Raw genomic sequence first — 24,251 nt, forward strand, 5'->3', positions numbered from 1 at the left:
TAGAAATGAACAGCTATAGTCTATTCCACTTAGGTTTGAAATGCAACACCATGATTAAGGTGAAATCAACCAAGCAAAATAAACCATGTATGTCAGAGGTTTACTATAATTTGCATGAGATTGTCTCCTTATTAAACTGTTCTATCACCAAAGGGAAAAAAAAGATCAGTGAGGTCAATCTGCATTCTGGTTTATATAGTTGACCTTCCCGGATGCAAAACTAAAATGTTTCATTTAATTTCCTTTTTCTTTAAAAGGCAAATAACTGATAATAACAAAATAAAGCCACTATTTTGGAAAAGTGTCGATTTTACCAAGCTTCTTACATCTTTCTTTTTAATGGGACCACCATATGAAAACAAATGTTTCATAGCAGCATTTCTTGTCAGTTATATTTTTCCTCTGCTGTTAAATTTCCGATGCTTGGCAGAAATAGATAATTATTTTAGTCCATCTGTCTTTGGAAATTATTGCCTGTTTTCTCATTGTGTATGTGTGTGTGTGACTCTGTGTGTGTGTGTTTCAGTAGTATCAACATATACCGTGTCATATCTTCCAGAGAACCACACAGTGTAGTATATGATACAAGCAATGAAAAGAAGGTAGTTGACAGCCTAAGAAACTTGAAGTCATTGGGCCCAAACCAAGAGAATGGTAAGTTATATGAATTAATAGCCAGCACTTTATTACATGCCAAGGACAATACCTAACACTTTTTGTATATATTAACTCATTTAATCTCCTGTAACTCATTTAATACCTACCTCATTTGTGAATATTATGGGTACTAATATTTTTAGTCCCATTTTACAGATGATTGTGCCACAGAGATGTTATATAACTCACCTGAGGTCTCACAACTACTAGGATTTAAACTCAGGCAATATTGCTCCAAAGTGTACTCTTAAGACCATATGTACTACTTTTGTGGTTAAAACATAGAGATTATCTAATTTAGACTTAGGATCTTAAAAATGTTTCCTCTGCATATCTATTTGTGATCTCCTTTTTTTTTCTGTCTAATTTTCTCGAATGGAACTTTTCTGCCTGATTTTCAAGGCCCAGATCATCTAATGATATAACTTTGTTTACCACTGTTTCCCAGTTCCCTTCCCCAAATCAACACAACGTATTTTTTCTCATGATGTCATTTGCTCATTTCTATATCGTAAGGCCTATATTCATGTTGTCTTTGCCTGGAAGACAATTTTTCATCTATTTTACCCATTCAGTTTTTATCCAAATCATATTATTTCATTTTTTTAAATTGATTATTGGAAGGTTTGTGGTTCTATATGATTCCTCAACTAAATCAGGTAGTCTTGGATCCGAGAAGTTACATTTGATACTTTGCACTACTCATGGCACCAAGCAGAATACTGAGATACTCATAAAATATTACTTAGTATTGAATTTCAGAAAAGCAATCCTATGCAAATAGAAAATTCAACGAACGCACAAAGGTGTTTTAAGGAGATAAGAAGGAAGTGGCTTATGAATTCTCAGTCTAATCTTTTATGTTAGTATACAAAACTAGGTTAAGATATTCAGAAAACATAGGAATATAGTATTCATATTTGAATAAGATATTGATAATCCCAATGCCATATATAAATATAATTATATATCTATATATATAAAATTTTATGTGTTTGGTGTATGTTCATTAACTTGAATATGTATGCTTCTGATTCATTTTCTCCCACATTCAATACCATTGTGAGATATACTGAGAAGGTCTAAAAGCAAATAATTTCTTCATTCTCTTCCTCTTGAGTAAATTTTTCACAGCATGTACTATGATGGCAATAGCATTTCTATTGAGAAATTATGATTTAAAAGCCATTTCTTTCTCTTTAAAACAATAGTCAAGTTGAATCATTTTGCTAAGATTTTTGTTGTCGAATTAGTGCCAGAGTCACAAGTATATATACATAGTATTTTGATTTGCACGTGGTTTGTTTGGCTAAGACGTTTGTCAACTCTAGCTGTTTTTTAAAGTAAATACTGTCTATTATTCTTAAAGTAGTTTTATTCTGTTTTCCTTTTTACCTATCCTTATCTAAATCACTGTCTTGTAAGGTTGTCAATGTCAGTGTCAGTTTTGAGTGGAGGGTCACTATAGTATAAAAGATACCTTCTCCCTCTACTGGCCATCCTTGGAAAATGATCTAGCCATTCATAAACACTTGGTTAACATCGTCAGTTGTATATGAGGATAGATTCTGGGTTTCCAGGACTGCCAATCATTGGAAATAATCATGAAATGTTGAGAAAAAATTCAGAGTTAGACAACGGTAAAGTAGGTATAACCCACCAAAAATATGAAAAACAGACTTATAATTCTAAAACCAATAAATTAGGGTTTCAAAAAGGGATTTAATTTAAAATAAATGTTTACAAAGATTAACTTTTCTTTTGGATAATGTTTGTGTTGTGTGAACTGGGAAATACATATATTCAGTGGAAAATTAGAAAAAAAGAAGGAAATAGATTTAGACTTATTTCCTGCTGCCAGGAACTGTTTCTTAAATTCTTCCATGCTCATAACAGTGTTCAGAATAGTGTTTTCATATATAAACATTGAAACATGCTTATTAACCAAGTAAATTGAGAGCAGAGGCAGAAATATGCCTCTTCTATAGTTCCTAAGAGCATGAGTCTTTAATCTTGTAAATCAAAAGAGTTAATAATAATTGGTTATTGAGTAAAGAATTCAGCTAGGTAGATGATACATATTCTGAAACTCAGTTGCATTTTTATCTGGAAAGAATAAAAATGAGTTGCATTTTAAAATTACATGTTTAATATAGGAATCTTACAACACAATATGGAATATTAACTGCCACAACCAAATAACTATGCAGTCTTGCAGAGTTTAAAAATGTGAAGATATTTTTAAAAACTGTTTGTATACAAATTTACCTGACGTGATATTTTTCTTCATGCATATCTCTTTTTCTTTTTTTAAAAGATGAATTATACAGTGTAACTCTTTACATTTCAGGCAGTGTGCTTCATCTCATCCCTATAGGTAAAAGTGGGTAATGATAAAACTATAGAGAAACACTTGACATACTTTCACAATTTGACCCCCAAGGTTCACATTTAACTGTGCTGTGCAAATTATTGCCATACCTGAAAAGGCCACTAGGGTTTTGAGGATAAGCACAGTGGTCATGCAGGAGGCATGATTCTTCAGGGAATTTGAACAGAGGAGCACAGGAATAACTTAATTCAGTACTAGGCACGTGGTGCAGACGCCAAAGTCTGTATTTCCTTCTGCACGCCTCCTGCCAGTGCTTTGCCATCCTGTTGTTGACTGGAAGCTGTTGCTCTGTTAACCTAGACACTGGCAAATGATTTTTATTTTCAAGAGGTCTGAATTAGAATCAAGAAGAAAAGCAGTGCAAGGAAGAGGAAGGTTATTTTCTTTACTTTGATTTTGATTCTGACTCTAGAATAATGATGCCTATTTCCAGCAGAGAAAAATCTAAACCAATAAGACTGATTTCATGCCATTGAAATCACCCATGTTATAACTAAAAGCAAAGCCCTCTAACAGTCTTCAGCAAGGATACCTAATTAACAAGAGAATCAACTGAGATTCTGTTTTTACTGTAAATCTTGAAGTTAATGTTTTCTATTATAGGCCTTCATTAAAACTGACTACATTTGCTGGGATTTTTTTCTTTTTAATGTTAGGTATGAAAATATAAATATGCTAGGGGCTATAGAAAAGACTGTCAAAATAGAAAACAAAAGAAAAAAATACAGTTTTTGAATTTGTCAGTTTCTATTTTTTGTCATTATGAACAATGAAATTTTTTTTACTTCTGAAAAGAAGCACAGCTACCTTCTATGGAGTATTTATTCTGGTCAATATACTAATTAGCATGCTATCTAAATGATACATCTATAATACAACAAACATTTTCACCTTTTTATGCCTGAGCAAAAAGGCTCAAAGGGGTTAATTAACATGTTGTGGCCACACTAGTTAAGCCAAGGGTTCCAAACTTCACTCCATATGAATCCAAAGCCCCTACTGTTTTCTCTGTATGTTACTACCTGCCTTTATAAACTCAGTGAGTTGAAAATTATCTGTAGAATTTAAACTATTTCAGGTTGGATAAAGTAGGCATTAAAAACTTGAGGTTTTCTACTTTTGTCATATATTTAACTTGATCTTTTTTCCCTCAATAGTTCAAAATGAAATAATTGTGTTTCCAAAGAACACAGAAGACAATATGAAAAATGAAGTGAAGAAAACAGAAATCAACGTAGGAGGTGTTGCCAAAAATAACGACATTGATATAGAAGTGGAGAGACCATCAAACTCTCAGGCACATGAAACTGATACTTCTATAAGTTACAAGGAAAACCATCTAGCAGCTTCATCAGTACCAGATCAAAAACTGAATCAACCCAGTGCAGAAAAGACAAAAATGCAAGATGTAGCAATTCAAACAACCCCTTCTTGTAACAGTTTTGATGGGAAACACCAAGATCATAATTTGTCTGACTCCAAAGTTGAAGAAAGTGTGCAAACTTCAAATAACATATCAACTCAACACTCATCCTTAAGTTCACAAGATTCTGTAGATACCTCAAGGGAATTCAGGAGCCAAGGCACCCTAATTATACATTCAGAAGATTCGTTTACCATAAAAGATCCAATTTGTGCACATGGTAATGATGATCTTTTGCCTTCTATTGATAGGATTGATAAGAATTCAACTGCTTCTTACCTAAAGAATTATCCACTTTATAGACAGGACTATAATCCCAAGCCAAAACCTTCAAATGAAGTTACACGAGAGTATATACCCAAAATTGGAATGACTACTTATAAAATAGTGCCTCCCAAATCCTTGGAAATACTGAAAGACTGGCAATCAGAAACCATAGGGTATAAAGATGATCAGGACATACATACTTTAGGGAAAAAGTACACTCATGAGAATGTGAAAGAAACTGCCATCCAAACAGAAGATTGTGCTATTTCTGAAGGCCCGAAAGGGCCACTGCCAGACCTTAAACCAAAGCCAAACCTGAGAACAGAGCATCAGGTACACGGTTGTGTGAGCTCACCTGTTGGTGCCATGGTTAGTCCTCTGAAACCTACTCCCAAAATGACAAGAGACACTGGCACTGCTCCTTTTGCACCAAATTTGGAAGACATAAACAATATTTTGGAATCAAAATTTAAATCTCGGGCTTTAAATCCCCAGGCCAAACCCAGTTCCTTTTTCTTGCAGATGCAGAAGAGAGTATCAGGTCACTATGTGACTTCTGCAGCTGCCAGAAGTGTCCATGCTGCCCCTAATCCTGCTCCAAAAGAACTGGCAAATAAAGAGGCAGAAAGGAATATGCTGCCTTCTCTGGATCAAACTCTTTCTTCCTTAAGTAAAACGGCTCACTCTGTTCCACAACCCCTTGTTGAAAAAACTGATGATGATGTCATCGGCCAGAAGCCTGATGAAGCCTCTCCTCCTCCCATAGCTCCGAAACCTGTGACAGTTCCTGCTAGTCAGGTATCCACACAAAATCTGAAGACTCTGAAAACTTTTGGTGCCCCACGACCATACTCAAGTTCTGGTCCTTCACCGTTTGCCCTCGCTGTAGTGAAAAGGTCACAGTCTTTCAGTAAAGAACGTACCGAGTCATCTAGTGCCGGTGCATCGGTTCAACCTCCAGCCAACACAGAGGAAGGGAAGACTCATTCTGTAAATAAATTTGTGGACATCCCACAACTTGGTGTGACTGATAAGGTAAATGTAACCTTTTTAAATATAAGTATTCAAATTTAACAACATGGTTTAATGGGGGTTAACAAGCGTGTTGATATGTTTGTGTGCTACTTAACTCTGAACTCGTATTAATCTGAAATTAAGCTATTGTAGTGAAGAGAGTGTTAATACATAAAATCTGATATTCACTCACGGTTATAACTTATATAACTTGTTGAGGTATTACTATAAGGTCATCATTATATAATAGTGTCAATAGCAAATGTTTTAAAGTTTCTTTGCTTATTCATTTCTATGATATACTTACTAGTTTATGGTTCTATTTTTCTGTGTTATCTTAATTTGTTTTTAACTTGTCTAAGTCCTCTGGTTTATTCTCCAGTATTACATTACTATATAATAGCAAAAGAAATCGTCTTAATGAAATGGAAAGAAACAGTATCAGAGACTAGACAAAATAAGCATCTCTCAGCTATGTAGTTTCCATCATATACACTCAACGCCAGCTTGCAAATATTGTACATTTTCACATATAAATAAATTGAAAGCAGACTTTTAATATGTAATTTTCTTAATTCTCCATTTTGTTAATTCACTGTCAACTTTGAACTATAATATGTATGTTGACCAAAATGTTAACTAGCCACTATCTAACCTTAAATATTTACCAAAAAGGAGTGTTGTTGACTTAGTGTTTGGTCAACCAAATGTTGTATTTTGCTGGCTTCAGATAAAGAGTCAAAGGAGAAGATGAAATTCACAGCATGATTTATGATAATCCTCATGCAATTTTAAAGAAATACTGTGTGTACTCTTACTCTGATAGTGTTTAAAGAGTACGTTCATATTTGTGTGACAGTTCCAGAAGTATTGAATATTACTTTTTCAAACATTCCTAAAGCAAAAGAATGTTAACCATACTGCCAAGTAAATATTTTTCCATAATTGCATAACAATATTTATCTTAAGGAATATTTGTTCATGTATTTTTACATTTACGTTTATTACTTTGATGTAGCATCAGGAATAGAAGTATGATATAGAGATTAATTATTTACTTGGGTACAAAGCCTGTGACTTTTCTTGGAATAGAATACCATTCCTAAACAATGGAAGTCTGGTTTAGATAATAAAAACTTTTGAGTCATTGCCTGAGCCCTGTTTAGCTCATTTTTTAGTGAAGTTATGTATTTGGCAGTTTGAAAAAGACATTTAAGATTACTTGATAACATATGCCACTTACGTCAGTTACTAAATATTCCTTCCTGAGAAGTTTAATTAAATTTTTGATTCTTCAGTTTGGAAGTTCCTAATTTTTATATATTGATTCTCATTCCAAAAATAAAACATAGTCAGCACTTAGTCCCTGTGACTTCCAGAAACACAAAATAAGCTACTAAGTGTAGCATAGTAATTTGTATTCCTTTATTAGAAGAGATATTAGATTCCACAAATATGACATTGTCTATTTGACTGTCTTGTTCATTTAAAAATAGTAATTTCACAGTCTAGAATGTTGAAACCATGAAAATGGGTCATTTTCTAGTTTGTAGAATTTTAAAAAATCTTAATTTGGCTTTTCTAGCCAATTTTGTATATTGGTAAAATCAACAGTATTTAACTCAAGCACAATAAAACTACCACTGTATTTATGAAGCAAAGAGAGGTGCCACTTTTCTTCTTTGGCTTCCTGAGTTCAAAAGAAAATAATACCCTCATCTTCAGCTTAGCTCTGACAGGGCAGAGATAATTCACTGGGTGAGGAAACAGAGCTGTGTCTGAAACACGAGTATGGCAAATGGTGATTGTTAAAGAACTACTGATGATGAAAATGTTTATCAAAAAAAGGGCCCATTCTTTTCTTGGCATTCATATAAATATTTCACATTTATTTTTGTAGGAAAATAACTCTGCACATAATGAACAGAATTCTCAAATACCAACTCCAACTGATCGCCCATCATTCAGTCTTAGGAGACAAAGTTCTTTACCATTCCAAAGCTCTGACCCAGAACAGATGAGACAGAGTTTGCTGACTGCAATCCGTTCAGGAGAGGCTGCTGCCAAATTGAAAAGGGTAAGTCTTCTTTATCACATGGGTGACCGTGGGTTTATTATCACCATTGTCAAACTAATACTTAGGGAAACAAAATTTCTAGCATGTAAATCTAAATAGAGTTCCAAAAGTTAACTTTTATGTTAGAGGTCACTTTTGAAGCATAAGATAAAGGAGTTCCAGAGTCTTACACATACTTGAAAAATACGTCAGGTCTATTTTCCACAGCATGGGCCAGGTGCAGAACATGAGTTTTGTTTATTTTAATATAACTATATAGAGAATGCCCTGGAGTCCTATTTTAAGAGATTATGTTAGCACCTCAAGAAAGATTCTTTGGAAAATACCTCACTGTTCTAAAAAAGGTAAATTAGTGATAGGACCCTACAAGTTTGTAGTCATGGCTCTTGCCATGATTAGTTACTACCATATGTGAGACTTAGGGAAGAATTTATAGGTTAAACTAAAAAAAGTAGAGAAAATCTAGAAAATGTAGATGAGATATAATGCAGAAATTCAACTCTTAGTAATGCCCTGCCAGAGTTGCCTAGCTCCTCCTTACTGTGGAGTAGAAGAGCATCAAAAGAGGAAATCTGCTTTTTCTCAAGAAAAACACCCAACAGTGTCACAGGGAATTCTTTTCAGGTGAATTTCCTCCTTGGGTTTCCTTCATCCACTGAGAAGAGGATGTAGTGAAGCTTTGAACAGGGCATCAGCACTTAGACTCCTCAGAGGGAGTCCTCTCCTAAACCTCTGTCCTCTTCTACCCTTAATTGTCCTGGTTGAAAGCACCTTAGCATCTAAGACAAGGAAAGTACTTATCATTCCATTAACTCCTGAGGCATTTCATTTTGAGAGATCATTTTAAAATCCATTTAGAGAATAGTAAGAGACTTGTTGAGCAAAACATTGAACTCAACAGAAATTAAATCTGCAAAGGAACAGGAATGCTACTAAGATAGAAAAAAAAAAAAAAACAGGGAAAGACTTTCTGGGTCTTTCAACCATATCGACATTGGCCAAACTTGCCTGCTTAAGCCAACTTCCTCAGTGTGTTTGTGAGGAACTATGAGTGACAGCCATTCCCTCCCAGAGGACTTGGCACTCCTGTCTGGGCAAACATGGAGACAAGGCGAAATATTGGGTGCTGTCAAGAGTGGAGGAAACAGGAAGGAGTAATTCAGGAGGTTAGGTTTGAATTTTGTACATTATTTGTAGAGTCTGATTTTAGGTGCCAAGTAGCATAGCAATTTGGTATAGCTTTGAATATTGAAATTGGTTTTTCATAGGTCATGACAAATTTATATTTTTAGAGGAGCATATATGTCCATGTTAATAAATTACATATCCTCACTTATAAAAATTTTTCTTTCTGATTTTGTAAATTAAAGATGAGTTTCAAACCAAGCACTACTGGTTTCTCAGTTCAATAAATTTGGCCAGCATTTTTAAAGCACACAAGTAACAAGTATTGTACTAGATACTGAGAGCACAAAAATGAATAAAATGCAGCCTCTGTCTTCTGTGCATTCACAGCCTGATCCTGAGATACAGTGGCATATCAGGCCCATGGGAGAACCAAGTTACTACACAGAAACTGCTTGCAGTGTCTTTATACTAGGTCAGTGAAGATATTCATCAGTTTCAATGAACTAATTGCAGAAAACTGCATTAAGTTGGAATTGCCTTTTAGGCCAGCAGAATTATACAGGCCAGCAGCTATATATGTGGTGTGTTATGGGCCCTGACTTAGCAGTCCTTTCACACAGAAAACTCTCATTGCTTCCAGAATGAGATGAATATGACTCACCATAAAAATCGGCCACTAAATGATGATCCTATAATTGTTTCCTGTTTAAAACTAGTTACTTTAGGTTCTACTGAATCTAAAATTTTCTCTCTTTCAGTGGAAGCTTATTGATAACTCTGAGTATATATAGTGCCAGATTCTAATGTTTTTAAATAAAAATCCCATCTATAATCCATCTCATTTCACTAAAAATGGATGTAGTATCTAGTAAAGTTCACAATATGCAAACTTCATGACCAGCATTTTTCACTTCTAGTTACATACACTAAAAATTTTCTTATTGGGTACCAGGACTCTCACACATAAGAATGTTCATGGAATATTGTTTATAAAAACTCCAAAGAACTATAACACTAATATCCAATTAGTAGAATAAATAGCAGCATATTCAAATAATGGACTGTCATATAGCCATTAAATGGACAAAATATAGTAAAATGCAGCCGTGTGCATAAAAAATACACAAAAATATATATGCATAAAGTTTGACAGCATGCAAAACTAATTTATATTATTTAGCGATGCATGTATAAGCAGCAGTTATTTTTAAAAAGCAAGGAAATAATTACAAAACTTATGATAGTGCTTACCTCCAGAGGAGAAGAAAAGAGGTTGGTGAGAGCTTATTGAGGTAAGCTGTGCACACAACTTAAGAAGGAATCAGAAAGCTAAGTAACCGGATAAAAGTTATTTATTTTAATGCAATAAAAATATCCAAAATAATGCAAAAATCTATGATGAAGAAAATACCAAAATTTTAAAAGAAGATTAATAGGGAACTTGGAGGTATTCTTTCTCTTGAGTGGTGCGTTGTATGCAGGTTTGTTTTTCACTGACTTGCATATTTACATTTAGCAAATTTTTCTATACGTATATTCTATATCAAAAAATTGCAAAAGGAAGTAAAAATGGGCACAGGCTGGCTCTAAATTTCTTGTACTCTTTGCTTAAGTCCTGTGTTTCTGTTCTGTATTGAAGATTTCTTCTAATTTCTTTTAAATTCTGACATTTCTTTTATAGAACAACAATTATATTGCCAAATAAAATCTCCAGTGATTTTGATAGTAGGTTTAGATTGTTCATCATAAAGTTGGCTCTGTGTTTGTCTATATCTTGGCACCAAAATGTTCAATTTAACTTCAGGTACTCACTTGTCTTATGGCTCTGCTTCATACCCAAGCAATTAACCTTCATTATAATGGTTGGTTCATATTAGAATAATTATCTAGTTGATTGCTCTAGTGTAAATGTAGTCATAAATGTGCCATTTTTTTTTCATGTTTCAGAAGGGAGTTGTTTTTTTTTAATACCTTACCCCTACTCAACCGCCTATAGTCACAGAGTAGTCTTTCTTTTCTTCATGTAAAGCATTAATAAATTGAGCTCAGTATGTTATAAATTGTGTGATGTTAAGGTTTATATATGAATCAGCAGATTATTTACAGAAAATAAGACAGATTAATTCATTACCCTTGGCCTGTGTTGACGTAAGAACAATGTTGGCTTTCAGTACTTGATGGTCTCTGATTTACTAAAATTCAAATTATTACCCTGTTACAAGTAGAATATAGGTTTGAAAAAGTAAGCTCTGAAAATAAATCAATGAAATGATATTTTGATATTTAGCACTATGTATTAAGTGTTTTTCAAATGTAAGATTTGTGTTTGATTCAACAGAAAGTGGAGGGAAGGAAAAAACTGGGTAAGTCACACAGAATCTTGCTGGTTTGTTTTGTTTATTTAATTGTTCTTTTAAATTCATATTTCCTTGGCTTAAATTTGAAGAACCAAAGAATTTCAGGTTGACAGCTGCATTTTTAAAGTAAATGTAAATTATAGAAATTTTCATAGTTACATTCCTTATGGAAAAAAGAAAGTTATGTGAAATTCCTAAAAATTCTTTAAACTTCAAGAGTAGACAATCAACTAGTAGATATTCACAGAAGTAATTTCTTAAATGTTGTTTTTTAAGTTATCGGTATCATTTGTAATATGTTCCTCATTCAAAAACGTTCAATGATACCTTTTTTTCTTGATGAAAGTTTGTAAAAAGTTACCATATTCCATTTAAGAAATATGAGCACTATACTGTGCCAGGCACTAAAATAAACATCCATATAAAGTAGGTATAAACTGGCATTAAACTCAATAAGATATCTGCCCTCAGAATTTATAAACTGGCATTCTAATGATGTCTTCTTGTGTTTAACAGTTTAGTAAACAAGTATTTAAATGATAAAGATGTCATTTTTCTGCAAAAGTAACCATTCTTGATAGATTGGTCTGTAAGCTTCTAGACTACTATTGTGGTTTATAAACATATTTAATTTACAAAGTGGAATCCTCTGCAAATCCATTCATAAACAAATATCTCTTTGAAGTGTTTTTAAATTGTTACATATATATCTATATTATTCTTTTTAAGATTACATAGTATTTGAGTTTATGAATGTAATATAGCTTATTTGTTCCTTATTGGTGGACATTTAACTGGATTCTATATATGGTGCTACAATGAGCATGTTTTACTTGGAGACATTTAGAGCCATCAGTATGTTTTCTAAATGCCTAAAATAAATTTTCTCCTTTACAAATAATTATGAGGACTGCAATTTTGCCAAGAATTACAAAAATAATCCTCCTGTACACAGAAACATATGGGACCAAAGTTCCACAATGAAAGTCATTACCTCTGCAGCCAAATAAACTGAGTGAGTTCCTTTCCTCATGGGGCCCAGTGTGCAGTGGCTGCAAACAGCAACTTCCTTGATAGTGTATGTGGCCTGTTTCTTGTATGGTTTGCTCTAAGGGACTTTGGTGACAGGCCTTCCAGATGTATGTTCCTGTCTCTGACTTTGCACTACCCCAATGTAGGCTCCAAACAGGCATGCGAGGAGCCTTTGGAAGGCCCCAGGACACTGTGGCCTGGGTTCACATTGGCCAAGTTATCATGTCCATCTGCACTAAGCTGCAGAACAAGGAGCATGTGATGGAGGCCCTGAGCAGGGCCAAGTTCAAGTTCCCTGGCTGCCAGAAGATCCACATCTCAAAGAAGAGGGGCTTCACCAAGTTCAATGCTGATGAATTTGAAGACATGATGGCTGAGAAGCGGCTCATCCCAAATGGCTGTGGGGTCAAGTACATCCCCAATTGTGGCCCTTTGCACAAGTGGTGGACCCTGCACTCATGAGGGCTTCCACTGTGCTGCCCCCTCCTAATACTCAACAATAAATCTACTTCCTGTCCAAAAAAAAAAAAAGTCATTATCTGTCATTTGTTGGCTCTACGTGGAAAGAAATCCCACAGGCATAGTAAACAGATTGCAGATGAGTTTTCCATTCTGCTGGTGGCAACTCTTCTTCTTATGCATTTTCTTTCAGATGTGTAGTGTCAACCACTCTACTCCATCCTGGGTTCATCAGAGTCTAGAAAATACATTAGTTTAGATGACCAATCTTTATTTAGTAAAAGGCAAGAAATGAAGCACAAGGAAGCCAAATCCAAATTAAATTTGCCAGTTTTATTTTCCTTTTAACTGATTTACTCTGTTGATAGGAGAATCTGTGGCCATTTGTACTCTAGTTGTCTTCTTGTGAGATGATAGTGTTGGTTATGAATCTAAATTAGTCAAATTATAATCTAAACTGTCTTAAAATATCTTCATCATATTGCAGGTTTGATATTTCAAAATATAGATATTTACTATTCAGAATCCAAATGACTTTACATTTTTCTAAAGCTGGAGTTTCACACTATGTAGAATATTCTTGTTTTAGTGTTTTTATTCACTTAAAGTGTGTGAACAGAAGATTTTGCCATAGAATTTTGAAACTTAGGAGTTTACTTAACTGGGAGAAAAAAACTCCTTTTTAGTCTGAAGTCATTTGGCTTAATAGTCACAGGTTTGAGTTTTTAAATCCTTCATATGAAAACATTTTTAAAACCAAGGGCTAGTTTTTTTGTTTTGAATAAATAGGGGGTCATTTGGAGGGGAATTTCACGTTCATTTATACCATCAGTACAAAACATGTAAAATTCATTGTTTTGTGGAATTCACTTTATTTTTCTACATTCTTGGGGCAGTTTTGGGGAACCAGAATTACAGAATTAATCCAGCTAAAAATGCTCTTTAACAGCTTGGCTTCCAGTCTGTTTGTGCTCTTGTCCTTTGTGTTGATTTGGTACTTTTGTAAAGATTAAGATGTGTTAATGGATTATTTAACTTATTTGTTGTGAAAATAACAACTCTTTTCTTTTTTTAATTTTATGGTAGAATGAACATTTATTCCTTATTATTTATAATTTATTGAATAATAAATACTTAGCATTTACAATTAAGCAGATGTTAAAATGTGGTAACTGTTGAAAATGGAAAATTAGACAGCTGTCCCATTTTAAATTGATGGGTGCAAAGTCTGTTTCTTTCTCTTAGGTTACCATTCCATCAAATACAGTATCTGTGAATGGAAGGTCAAGACTCAGCCATTATTCCATGTCCACTGATGCCCAGGACGGCCGTTAAATGTTACCCTGCCACACTGCACTGCACTTCACTTCCACTTCAGACCAACTTCATACTAACGGAACATTTTGGCAAATGTATATTCAGATGTACACTAATATATTATCTGTTAAAATATGAGAATTTATGCTGTGGCTTTTAATGCCAGAAGAAAAGTTACCAGAATTTATAATCATTTTTTTTATCTTTTTTTGCCTTAAGAATTGAATATGCTGCTTTAGAACTTTAAAACGAGGTGTAAATGATTTTCATTTTTTACAAATGAAAAATAATCAATTTGTATTGATTTCACTTACCCACGCATTCTCTGCAATGGTGACTTAGACAAAAGTATTAGATTCATAGACTTATATTTGTATGACACATAACGAGGACAAACATAGATCTGACATTTGCTGCCTCAGTGTTACAATTGGAAATATTTATAAGTTATATGAAAGCCTGTTTTGTGCTGAAAGAATGATTTAGAAAACTAGTGATATCAAATAAGTATATTCAGTTCAATAATTATTTTCAATGATGAATCACTTAGTGTGAAAGACTTGCCTTGTGTATTCTTTATGTAATTACAAATCACTGTCAAATTTATGGGAAGTTCATAGTATTTTAATATTTTATTAACATGGAACTCTTGTTTTTTTAATCTTTAGAACTTAAATTCTGCAAGAATTTTAAATATTTTCTGTATATAATTATGACATTGTCACATAGAAATTACACATTTTATGTGCCAGAAGCCTTAAAAATCTTTCTGTGAAAATGTTGATATATTGTGACAGTTATTTCACATTTGATATGTAGAGAGGAATAGGGGTTAGTTCATGTCCATATAAAAAACTTTAAAGACTATTTAGAAGTTCCAGAAATTCTGGTTTTAATTCAGGTAAAATGATAAAATAGTCATTATATAGTTCAGATGCTAATATCCTAAATAATAATATATATTTACATTGAAGCTAAAACTGTTAAGCAAAACAATGCCTAATTTGTTGGCTTACAGCTCTTCTGGAGTCTAGAGCCTGTTGGTGTTCTGTCCCTACTTTAAGAATTTAATTGCTCACTTATTCTAAAAGCTTTGTTCAAACAAGATGATATTAAATTTGTTTTCACTTTACTGGAATATCTGCCTCTTTGGGATTTTTTTCTATTTAATAAAAGCAAGTTGTATATTTGGGATGCTTTTAAATATATATAGTTTGTGTCAACCAGCATATTTATTTCCCTTACCTGATGCATACGTTTCTATTAGCCAGTGAACAGACAAGTAATTGTCAGATGTACCATTTATCAGGGATCCCTAGTGTACATTTAAGCCCTGGCATTCTGACTCCAAAATGGATGGTCTAAGCATGTGAAATGCTTAGCATAGTTCCTGATACATGGCATGGCCATCTTAAGTGCTAAATGTTGCTGCTGTTTTCTTTGAATTAGTTGGAGAGACCCTCATATATAGATACTTAAGTTAGGTTGTTATAAGCTAGTAGAGAAAGGAGTAAATTTTTTTTTAATTGTGTTGGTATAATTATCTACTTGTAAAAATATATATTTGGATCCCTAATTTAAACCTTAATATATTTGAGTTGGATTGAAGACTTAGCTAAAACATGAGCCACACATAAGATGTTTTCAATATGTTAATATATAAGAAAGGCTTAATTTATTAAAATATAAAAGTTTCTACAACTTATGAAAAGTCTACCCAATAGAAATATCAGCACACTATTCTTACAAGAGGAAATTCAAAAGGCCAACATACATGGAAAAAAAAATACTCTTCACTGAAAATCAGAGAAATACAAGTTAAAAACATGGGAAGGGTGCCAGGCGTAGTTGCTCATGCCCGTAATCCAGCACTTTGGGAGGCCGAAGTGGGCAGATCACGAGGTCAAGCGATCAAGACTATCCTAGCCAACATGGTGACACCCTGTCTCTACTAAAAATACAAAAAATTAGCCAGGCGTGGTAGTGTGCGTCTGTAGTCCCAGCTACTTGGGAGGCTGAGACAGGAGAATCACTTGCACCTGGGACATGAAAGTTGCAGTGAGCCAAGATCGCACCACTGCACTCCAGCCTGGTGACAGAATGAGACTCCATCTCAAAATAAAAACCAAAAAAACCATGAGAAGGTACCACATCAAATTAGCAAAAACATAAGTTTCAAAATAGCAAGTGCTGTCAAGAACATCAAATAGTGGGAACTCTAACTGTTGGTAGGAAAATACACTGACATAACTGCCAGTTCTGCGATATCTAGTAAAATTAAACATTCCTTACCGTGGTACCTTAAAGAGGTATTTATGTACATGCGTAAGGAAACATCTACAAAAATGTTCATGGCAGGCTTGTGTAAAACAGCAGAAAGGGGTCCTAACCTGCGCTCAACTTTGGTAATGCATATATTCATATGATAGACTTCCACACAGCAGTCAGAATGAACAAGCTAGAGCTATGTGTGTCCGCATAAATACATCTCAGAAACAAGTGACAAGAGAGTAGTGGAATAAGATGTGTTTTATGAAACCATTTATATAAAGTATAAATATACAAAATACTATAAATTATGACTTTTTATGTAAAAAAAATTTGCTGATGGCTATCTGTGGTAACTAAGAAAGGTTGAATTGAGATTTATAAGAGGCATCAATTGTGTTTGTAGCATTTTATTTTATAAACTGAAAACAAGTGCTTATTATATTCTAGATTCTAGTTTACTTGTAGTTTATAATAAAATGTTTTAAAGGTTACATAGGATTTATGGGGCTATGTATATAAACTATTAATACATGTATATTCTGAAAAGTAGCCTTATCTACCATTTTAGGAGAATGTGTGCTACCCTCTCAATGGGAAAGGAAATTTGTGACAAGTAGTTTTCACCCATCGTATCCTGAAATAACACAAGTAAGGTACAGGAATGGTCTAGAACCAACTTTTGACTTTCATGTATAATTTTTAGCGTCTAGGCATTTTGCTTTTCCTTCTTTCCCCCAATCAAATTATTCTTTATATAATATTAAAATTATAATTCAGATTATATATATATGAATATAAAGTACATTCTTTTTTGTCCCCAGCATCCCAGTTTTCTCTCCAGAGATAGCTGTTAATATTTTGATATGAAGTATTATATAGATGTATTTATATGAAGTACCTGTGTTCAGGTTCGTTGGGGGCTTCTATGTTTGTGTGTGTTAACATGAAAAAGTCACACTCTAATACTATCTAACAACTTGCCCTTGATACCAGCAGTGTTCTGGGAGAGTTTTCTTTTTGCACATGCAAATCTATCATTTTTCCAGTAGCCATTCTATTGTTCTTTGCTGTGGTACATAATGTTGGCTGGAGTGAAGAAACTGGGGTTCAGATGACAAGTCTGCCACTTATGAGTCATGGGATCTTGGGCAAATTACTTTCTCTATGCTTCATTTTCTCTTCTGAAAATGAATTAACATGAACAAATATGAACACTTATTTTTAAAATGGCAGGCAATTCGTCTTCTAAAGTTACCTGATGTCAATATTATTAGTGAACAGGTATTATCTGCCTAATATAATCCCTATTCTTTGAGGAGTGACCCTTCTTCCGATTCACCTCTTCATGTACTGCCAGATCTGGCCTTGGCTGCTAGGCATTGGCAATAGCATGCTCACTCTGTCACCTTATCCAAGTCCTTGAAATAAGACCAATCTTTGTCCTGAGACTTAGTTACTTATACATGCTTAAAACCAAAAGCATCCCAGTTGATACAATTATTTGTCTAATGCCAGTTTACTTTTGACCCACTACCAGTAGAGAAAATAAGTATTAAAGAGCTAAGAATCAAACTTATCATTTTTACAATCTACTGATTTTGGTAACTGACTTGAAAGAAAAGAACTTGGAATTAAAGGTCATAACAAAGATTTCCAGGGTCAAAGTGATTTCTGAGATTTTAGATGTAAAGCTCCTATTTGATATTTTAGAGTTTACAAGATTTTTATTTGATCCACATATTTTAAAAGTGTACAAAGATTTCTACTTTACAAAGGTCACACAAACAAAGGAGTCTCAGAGTCCCGCATCCAATTTCTAGTCTGCTGTTCCCCATAACCAAATGTAGAAATGATGGTGAAGAAACGTGCTAGATTTCAAGGGATATCAGAATAGGAATTATTTGTTCTGAATTGTCAGTTGGTTTTCTTTTTCTGTTAAATGTTACCACATTCCTGCAAATTTCCATCCTTAATATGTTAGGCTTTTCATATAGATACATTATGTTTACAACAAAGAAAAAATGCCACCATGTGCTCAGAACTTTTTTGACAGGTATTTTGAGAAGAGTTATGGAACATTCTGGTAATTTGTAGAGATCTCTTGGCATCTCTACTTCACAAACTGGAAAAAATCATTTGGGAGCCTTGCTAATTACTTTTCTTGGAGAAGCAAAAATGCTACAGTTGCAAACAAATGTATAGTTTTCAAAAGAAGCAACTTTTTTGCTCCATAGTTTATTCTTAGTTTCCAGCCCACCCTTTGTGATAGTGCGTAGCAGCGTTGGCCTCAATTCTGCATCCATACCTTTTGCTCTGTGACTTTGCAACTCCTCTCATTGAAGAGGCAGAGCCTACTTTCCCACCCATAGAAGCAGGTTTTGAGAGTAAGAGAATGAAGTGAAAATGACACTGTACCAGTTCTGAGACCAGCCCTTGAAGGTTCACATGTTTCTGTTTGCTTTCACTGTATTTGAAATGTTGCTGTGAGAAAGACATCTCTCAGACAGCTGAATGGTCCCAAGAAAAGGAGGAGAGATGCAGGGAGCAGAGCTCCCGACTGAGGCCAGCCTAGATCATCGAAGAGCCAGGCCCTAAGCTTACTCTTATGTGTAAGCAATAAATGTTTACCCCAGCAATACCAACAAAGTTTGTGGTTGGCTGGTATAGAGCATTAATGTGGCAATAGGTGCAATACACCCTGTTAAACCATACACATATAGACTCTAACCCCAGTAATAAATTCATTCAATCTGTTCAGGTCCACACACCCTGTTCCCTCCAGAATCCCACAGACTACCTACTAAATCCAATACGAACACACGTCAGGCTTTCTGTGTAGCTCCCAGCCAATTAAAAGCAAGTCTAAATAATATTTTTTCTTAGTTATGGTGCAGAAGTATATTCTCTCTCTTTCTCTATGGTTTTCTCTCATTTTGTCTTCATATCTGGAAGCATGAGAGCCCAGCTGTCAATGTCATCTAGAGCTCCCTCAGAAGGTCACTGAATTTGTTTGTTTCATAGGATTGCAAGATAAAATAGAGAATGCCCAGTTAAATCTGAATTTCAGATAAACTACAAATTACTTTTTTAGTATAAGTATGTCCCATACAATATTTGGGATATAATTATATTTTTATATTGTTTATCTGAAGTTCAAGTTAATTAGGGATCCTGTATTTTTCTTAGCTAAATCTGGCAACCGTACTATTTCATTGAAAACCCAAACATGTACAAAAAAGGAAGAAGCAGAATCTACCATATGAGTAATACAAGAGAGCAGGTCCAAGACTCCCTAAGTCAAGAAACCAAGAGGCGTCATTATGGAAAAGAGTAGCTAAACCCATGTGCTCCTTGGTAGTTCTCTATCAGAGATGCCCTCATGCTATGAATGGGGAAGGTTTACTGAAGAGTTCATAGTGAAGAAGATTTTTGAATGATTTCTGTTCGTGGGTTTTGGATACCTTCAAGCCATCAGAAAATATGTACTTAGGAAAGTCTGGTAATGTCATAATCACCCTCCACGTTGTTATTATGACAGTTAAAACAATTGTTAAATCTAGGTGGTGGGTATGTGGGTTATAATTGTACATGATTTTTAACTTTTCTATGTGTTTGAAATTATAATAAAGTCAGTAAATATTGATGCACTCCTATTACAGTGATCAACTGCACTCTATACATGTGAGTAAAGACGTGTAATTTGTGGCCATTTGTTCTCCCTCCACCCATTAAGAATGTTAGTCAAGTCAGGGTAGATGATGCGAGGCAAGTAGGAATTTGGCAAAAGCATCTCACTATTAGCAGTGTTAATTAAGGGTGTTATGGTTTCGTTTTAACTAAAAAGCACCATACACTCCAAGATCTGATGGAACACAGCATTATTTTTAAGAGGGAGGGAGAAATAAGGAAAATGAAATTTAAGTACCGCTTCTCCACCCTTTACTCTGCTGTGCGTCCCTTGAGGTAGGTTTCTTACCACATTTTACTCATGAAGCTCAGAGACCACCTAGGGTGGTGCTGGGGTTGAAGACATATTTCATACCATGGCCACATTTTTTTCTGCTGCACTCTGCTGCCTTATTCAGGTTGTAACTGTGTACTTGAACAATCTTAAAATTTTTTTTTCCTTTGCAATGAGTGCCTCTTTATAAATTACATTTCTAATCTTTGTAACCTTATCTCAGTTGCCTAAACCTGAGAAAAATCATAATGAAAGTGACCAGTATTTTTATGATTTTTCTCAGGTTTTCTCCAAGACCGTCTTGAAAGCTGATGAACGGCTGGTAATTCGTACTAGGTGTTGTGCCACATCCGCTATAAATATGGAGCACCTCCTAGAATTTTAGTAGGCACTGTACTTTAGAGAAGTATGACCTTCTCCTCGAGAAGTCTAAAATCAAAGTCAGAGAGAGGAGACAGACATAGAAATGTGGAGAAACATAATCCAGTAGTGCATGAGATGTCCTAAGGAAATATCTGCCAAATGCTAAAGGCTGCAAAGACTATGATGTAAAGGGACTGGTGCTCTGGACTTCCAAAATTGGGTGGATAGGAGTTGGTAATGTGAATATAAGAGGAAACACTCTGAGGGCTTGCATATGGTGAGTTTTATTAACAGTCTGCATTATTCTGGGGTGGCAAGTTTGCTCATTTATTTGAGGAACATGTGTTGACCATTTTCTTTCCACCAGGCGCTGTGCTGGGTCATAAAGAAACAAAGTTAACTAAGACAATTTTTGTCTTCCAAGAATTATAGACTAGTGATGATTCATGAAACATGGTAATAAAAGAAAAGTATGGGAAACTTAAGTTGTCCCTTTTTCCGCTAGGTCATTTGCCTTCTTTTCAGAAGTTCTTTATCTGTTGCTACTAGCCCATTATTAGTTCCATGAATTGTGGATATTCTCTTCATGTTTGTAGCTTATTTTTTTCTTGTTTCTTTAAATTGTCTTTTAATGAAAAATTATTAACATAATTGAAAGCACCAGTATTTTATGTTATGGTTAAGATTTTTTGTAGTATGTTTAAGGAATACTTTTCTGTCCTGAGAGCAGACAGGGGAATTCATTAGTATTTTATTCTGAAAGTTTTGAGGTTTCATTTCTTAAATTTAAGGTCTGAATTCATCTGAATTTTTTGTATGGTTTCAGATAGCAATCCATTTTTCTTCTTGCTCCATATATGAATAGTCAAATTTTTTAACTCTATTTATAATCATGACTTTCTTCAGTGATCTGACATATTATCTCATTTTTGAGGATCCCTAAATTAATAAATCTATTTTGGGACTTTTATTTTCCTGTTCCATTGGTCAGGATGTATATACTGCACCAATATTACTGTCTTAATTACTATAACTTTATAATAAGCCTTTATATCTAGAAGAAAAGTTGCTCCTTTTTCTTCTCCTTCAGAAATATCTTGGCTATTCTAGCTCTTTGCTCTTCTCTTTAAATTTTAGCATAACTTTAGTTTCTAGAATATATGACTGGGAATTTTACAGAAGCGTTAATGTGTCTGACTAGTAAACACAACGAATAGCTCAGTGTTAGCAGTTAACTGAGGGAATACAAATCAAAACCACAAGGAGATAATGATTTGAGCCTATTGACAAAAATTCAGAAGTCTAATAATATCAAGTGTTGGAGAGGATATGGCCCAATATGATCTTATCCACTGTTGGTGGGAGTATCAACTGGTACAAACACTTTGGGAAATGAGGGACTTCTATAATATCTAATATTTGCATATATCCACTTACCTCTCTAGATCTGGATCCCAGCCCTCTCCACCCTGCACTGTGTTCTTGGAAACTGATCCTAAATAGTTTCCTTGCATTCTGGCTTTTGATTTGGTTCAGCCAATGAGAGACCATGGCAAGACAATTGAGAGAATCATAAAGAGTCAGGTCAAGGTTCTTAGTGAGATTAACTCCTTCTCTGCCAGTTTGTTAGCTGAGTTCTAAAGCTAGAACTCCATTGAGTAATCTTTTAAAGCTGCAGCTGCCCTCTTGAAATTAAGTAGTAGCTCCCTCTTCATGCCTTGTTAGGGCTAGAGATGTTTAAGGGTCCTTGCCATTGCTAGTCCTAGCATATTTTGTTGTCCCATAGTAGTTCTTCTTTAAAATTTCTTCAGTTACACAATTTGATCTTGTTCCTGACAGTACCTTTGCTAATATAACCAAAAGCTCAACAGTTTCACTGTTAGGTATATACCCAAGAGAAACCAAAGTAGGTGCGTTTTCCAGGAGACATGTTAAGAACGTTTGCAGTACACTTTGGATTCTTTGGTAATAGCAAACAAACAAACAAAAAAAAACCCACAGAAGGCAACATACAGAATTATAACCTTTTTATAAAATTAAATTATGTCTACATAATATATGCTATAAATTTTTTAAAAGGAGGCTTAAAAACACTTAATTTAGAGATTGGTTACATGTGAGAAGGAGAAAGGGAGTAGGCAAGGAACGAAAAGGTAAGTTATCAGTGGTGTTTTATTATTCTGTGATAGAAATTGGGTGGTGGATTTAGAGATGTTTATTATATAAATTGGTTGGATAAAATAAATGCATAATTAATGTATTACGGTTAAAAATGAATAGCAGGTTTAGAGAGTCTAGAATTCCTCTAAGTAATCCTATGAAGTTTTGAGCGGAAAGGTGACATAATGATAAAATTAATCTGCTGGAAGTGGCCAGAAATTCAGAAGTTAATGATCCCTTGCCAAAATCAACTCTGATTTTGATGGGGTTCTGCCTCTAGACTTGTGGCAGAGAAAGGGGAAAAAAAGCAGAGTTAAGAGTCGATAGCATTTTTGGTGGAAATACAGAAAACAAAATGAGATAGGACTGAAATGTGAGGCCAAGAGTTGGTAATTTAGTGCAGATTTTCCATCCCAGAATTATTGAAATCAGCATTTTAAATATTTTCTTTTAAGGAAATATGAAGAATATTTAACCATTTGATGCTGTGTCTATATTGGCTACGTTTATGCCAAGTGATACAGGATGCCTTCATTTCTTGGGCTCTTCCCAGTCCTGACTGTTTTCTGGGAATTGAATACAAGACCAAAGCTGAGACACTGCAAATAAAGGTCAGGTTTTAGCTACATCTACAAAATCAATTATATATTTTTAAATTGCTGACAAATATTATCCAAGTTTTTTGTTTGTTTTGTGTGTGTGTGTGTGTGTGTGTGTGTGTGTGTGTGTGTGTTTAGTGAAAGGAGTACCATTAAAAGATATAAAGGGACATCCTGGCTAAAAAGATTAAAACACTTCTATTCCAAATTATGGTATATATTATCTTTGCTTGAATGTCAACCATTCCTAAATTCAGAAAACATTTCTATACTAAACATTTCTCTTAAATATTTAAATGTTAATTTCTTTCCTGCATTCAGTAAAAATAGCAAAACTTATTAGGGAATTCAATCCTGTGGGTTGAGTTGTTAATCCTTGTACTCTATTTATACAATTATTTTTGAGTTTATTTCCTATTTTTATCTTGTCCTTCAACTGCAGTATAGTTCAGGGTTGCCTATTTTTAGTGCACTCAAGTACCACACCATGGAAATGCTTGTCACAGTTCACCATATAACCACAGCAGTACTGGACCGCACCTTGCCTGGCAGCAGGTGGCCAGTGCTTATGTTATCTGTCTTTCAATTTAAAGGGTGAGTCCCAAGTTTTCTATTCTCTAATGAATATCCATGTTGTTGTGGAAGAAGAGAAAAGCAATAAAACATTTTTATTGCCCCTGTATTCTAGAAGAGACCTCAAAACCCTTGTCTAAAAGTAAGATAAGACATTTAATATGCATACCAAAGATAAAAGAAGTCCTTTTTAGCAACCTG

The 24,251-nt window shown here is 34.3% G+C and overlaps 1 protein-coding gene, 1 long non-coding RNA gene and 1 other non-coding gene across 6 annotated transcripts in view; 2 read left to right on the forward strand and 1 right to left on the reverse strand.

Annotated features, from left to right (window-relative positions):
* COBLL1 (cordon-bleu WH2 repeat protein like 1) overlaps positions 1-15,313 on the forward strand; it is a 91,667-nt gene extending 76,354 nt beyond the window's left edge. For all 4 annotated transcript variants that reach the window (XM_021672511.2, XM_021672514.2, XM_021672515.2 and 1 more), the window contains 4 exons: positions 560-654; positions 4,207-5,774; positions 7,654-7,830; positions 14,052-15,313. In XM_021672511.2, the coding sequence (XP_021528186.2) occupies positions 560-654; positions 4,207-5,774; positions 7,654-7,830; positions 14,052-14,141 (1,930 nt within the window). In that variant the 3' untranslated portion in view covers positions 14,142-15,313. The remainder of the gene's footprint in view (positions 1-559; positions 655-4,206; positions 5,775-7,653; positions 7,831-14,051) is intronic.
* LOC135276987 (uncharacterized) overlaps positions 1-24,251 on the reverse strand; it is a 78,796-nt gene that overhangs the window by 3,185 nt on the left and 51,360 nt on the right. The window lies entirely within an intron of this gene.
* On the forward strand, positions 12,312-12,445 carry LOC135277109 (small nucleolar RNA SNORA70). The gene has a single exon (XR_010344710.1). It is a non-coding gene; the product is annotated as a small nucleolar RNA SNORA70 (small nucleolar RNA).

The sequence above is a fragment of the Aotus nancymaae genome, unplaced genomic scaffold, assembly GCF_030222135.1.
Source record: "Aotus nancymaae isolate 86718 unplaced genomic scaffold, 86718_ANA_hifiasm-v0.15.2.pri h1tg000029l, whole genome shotgun sequence".
Lineage (NCBI taxonomy): Eukaryota > Metazoa > Chordata > Mammalia > Primates > Aotidae > Aotus > Aotus nancymaae.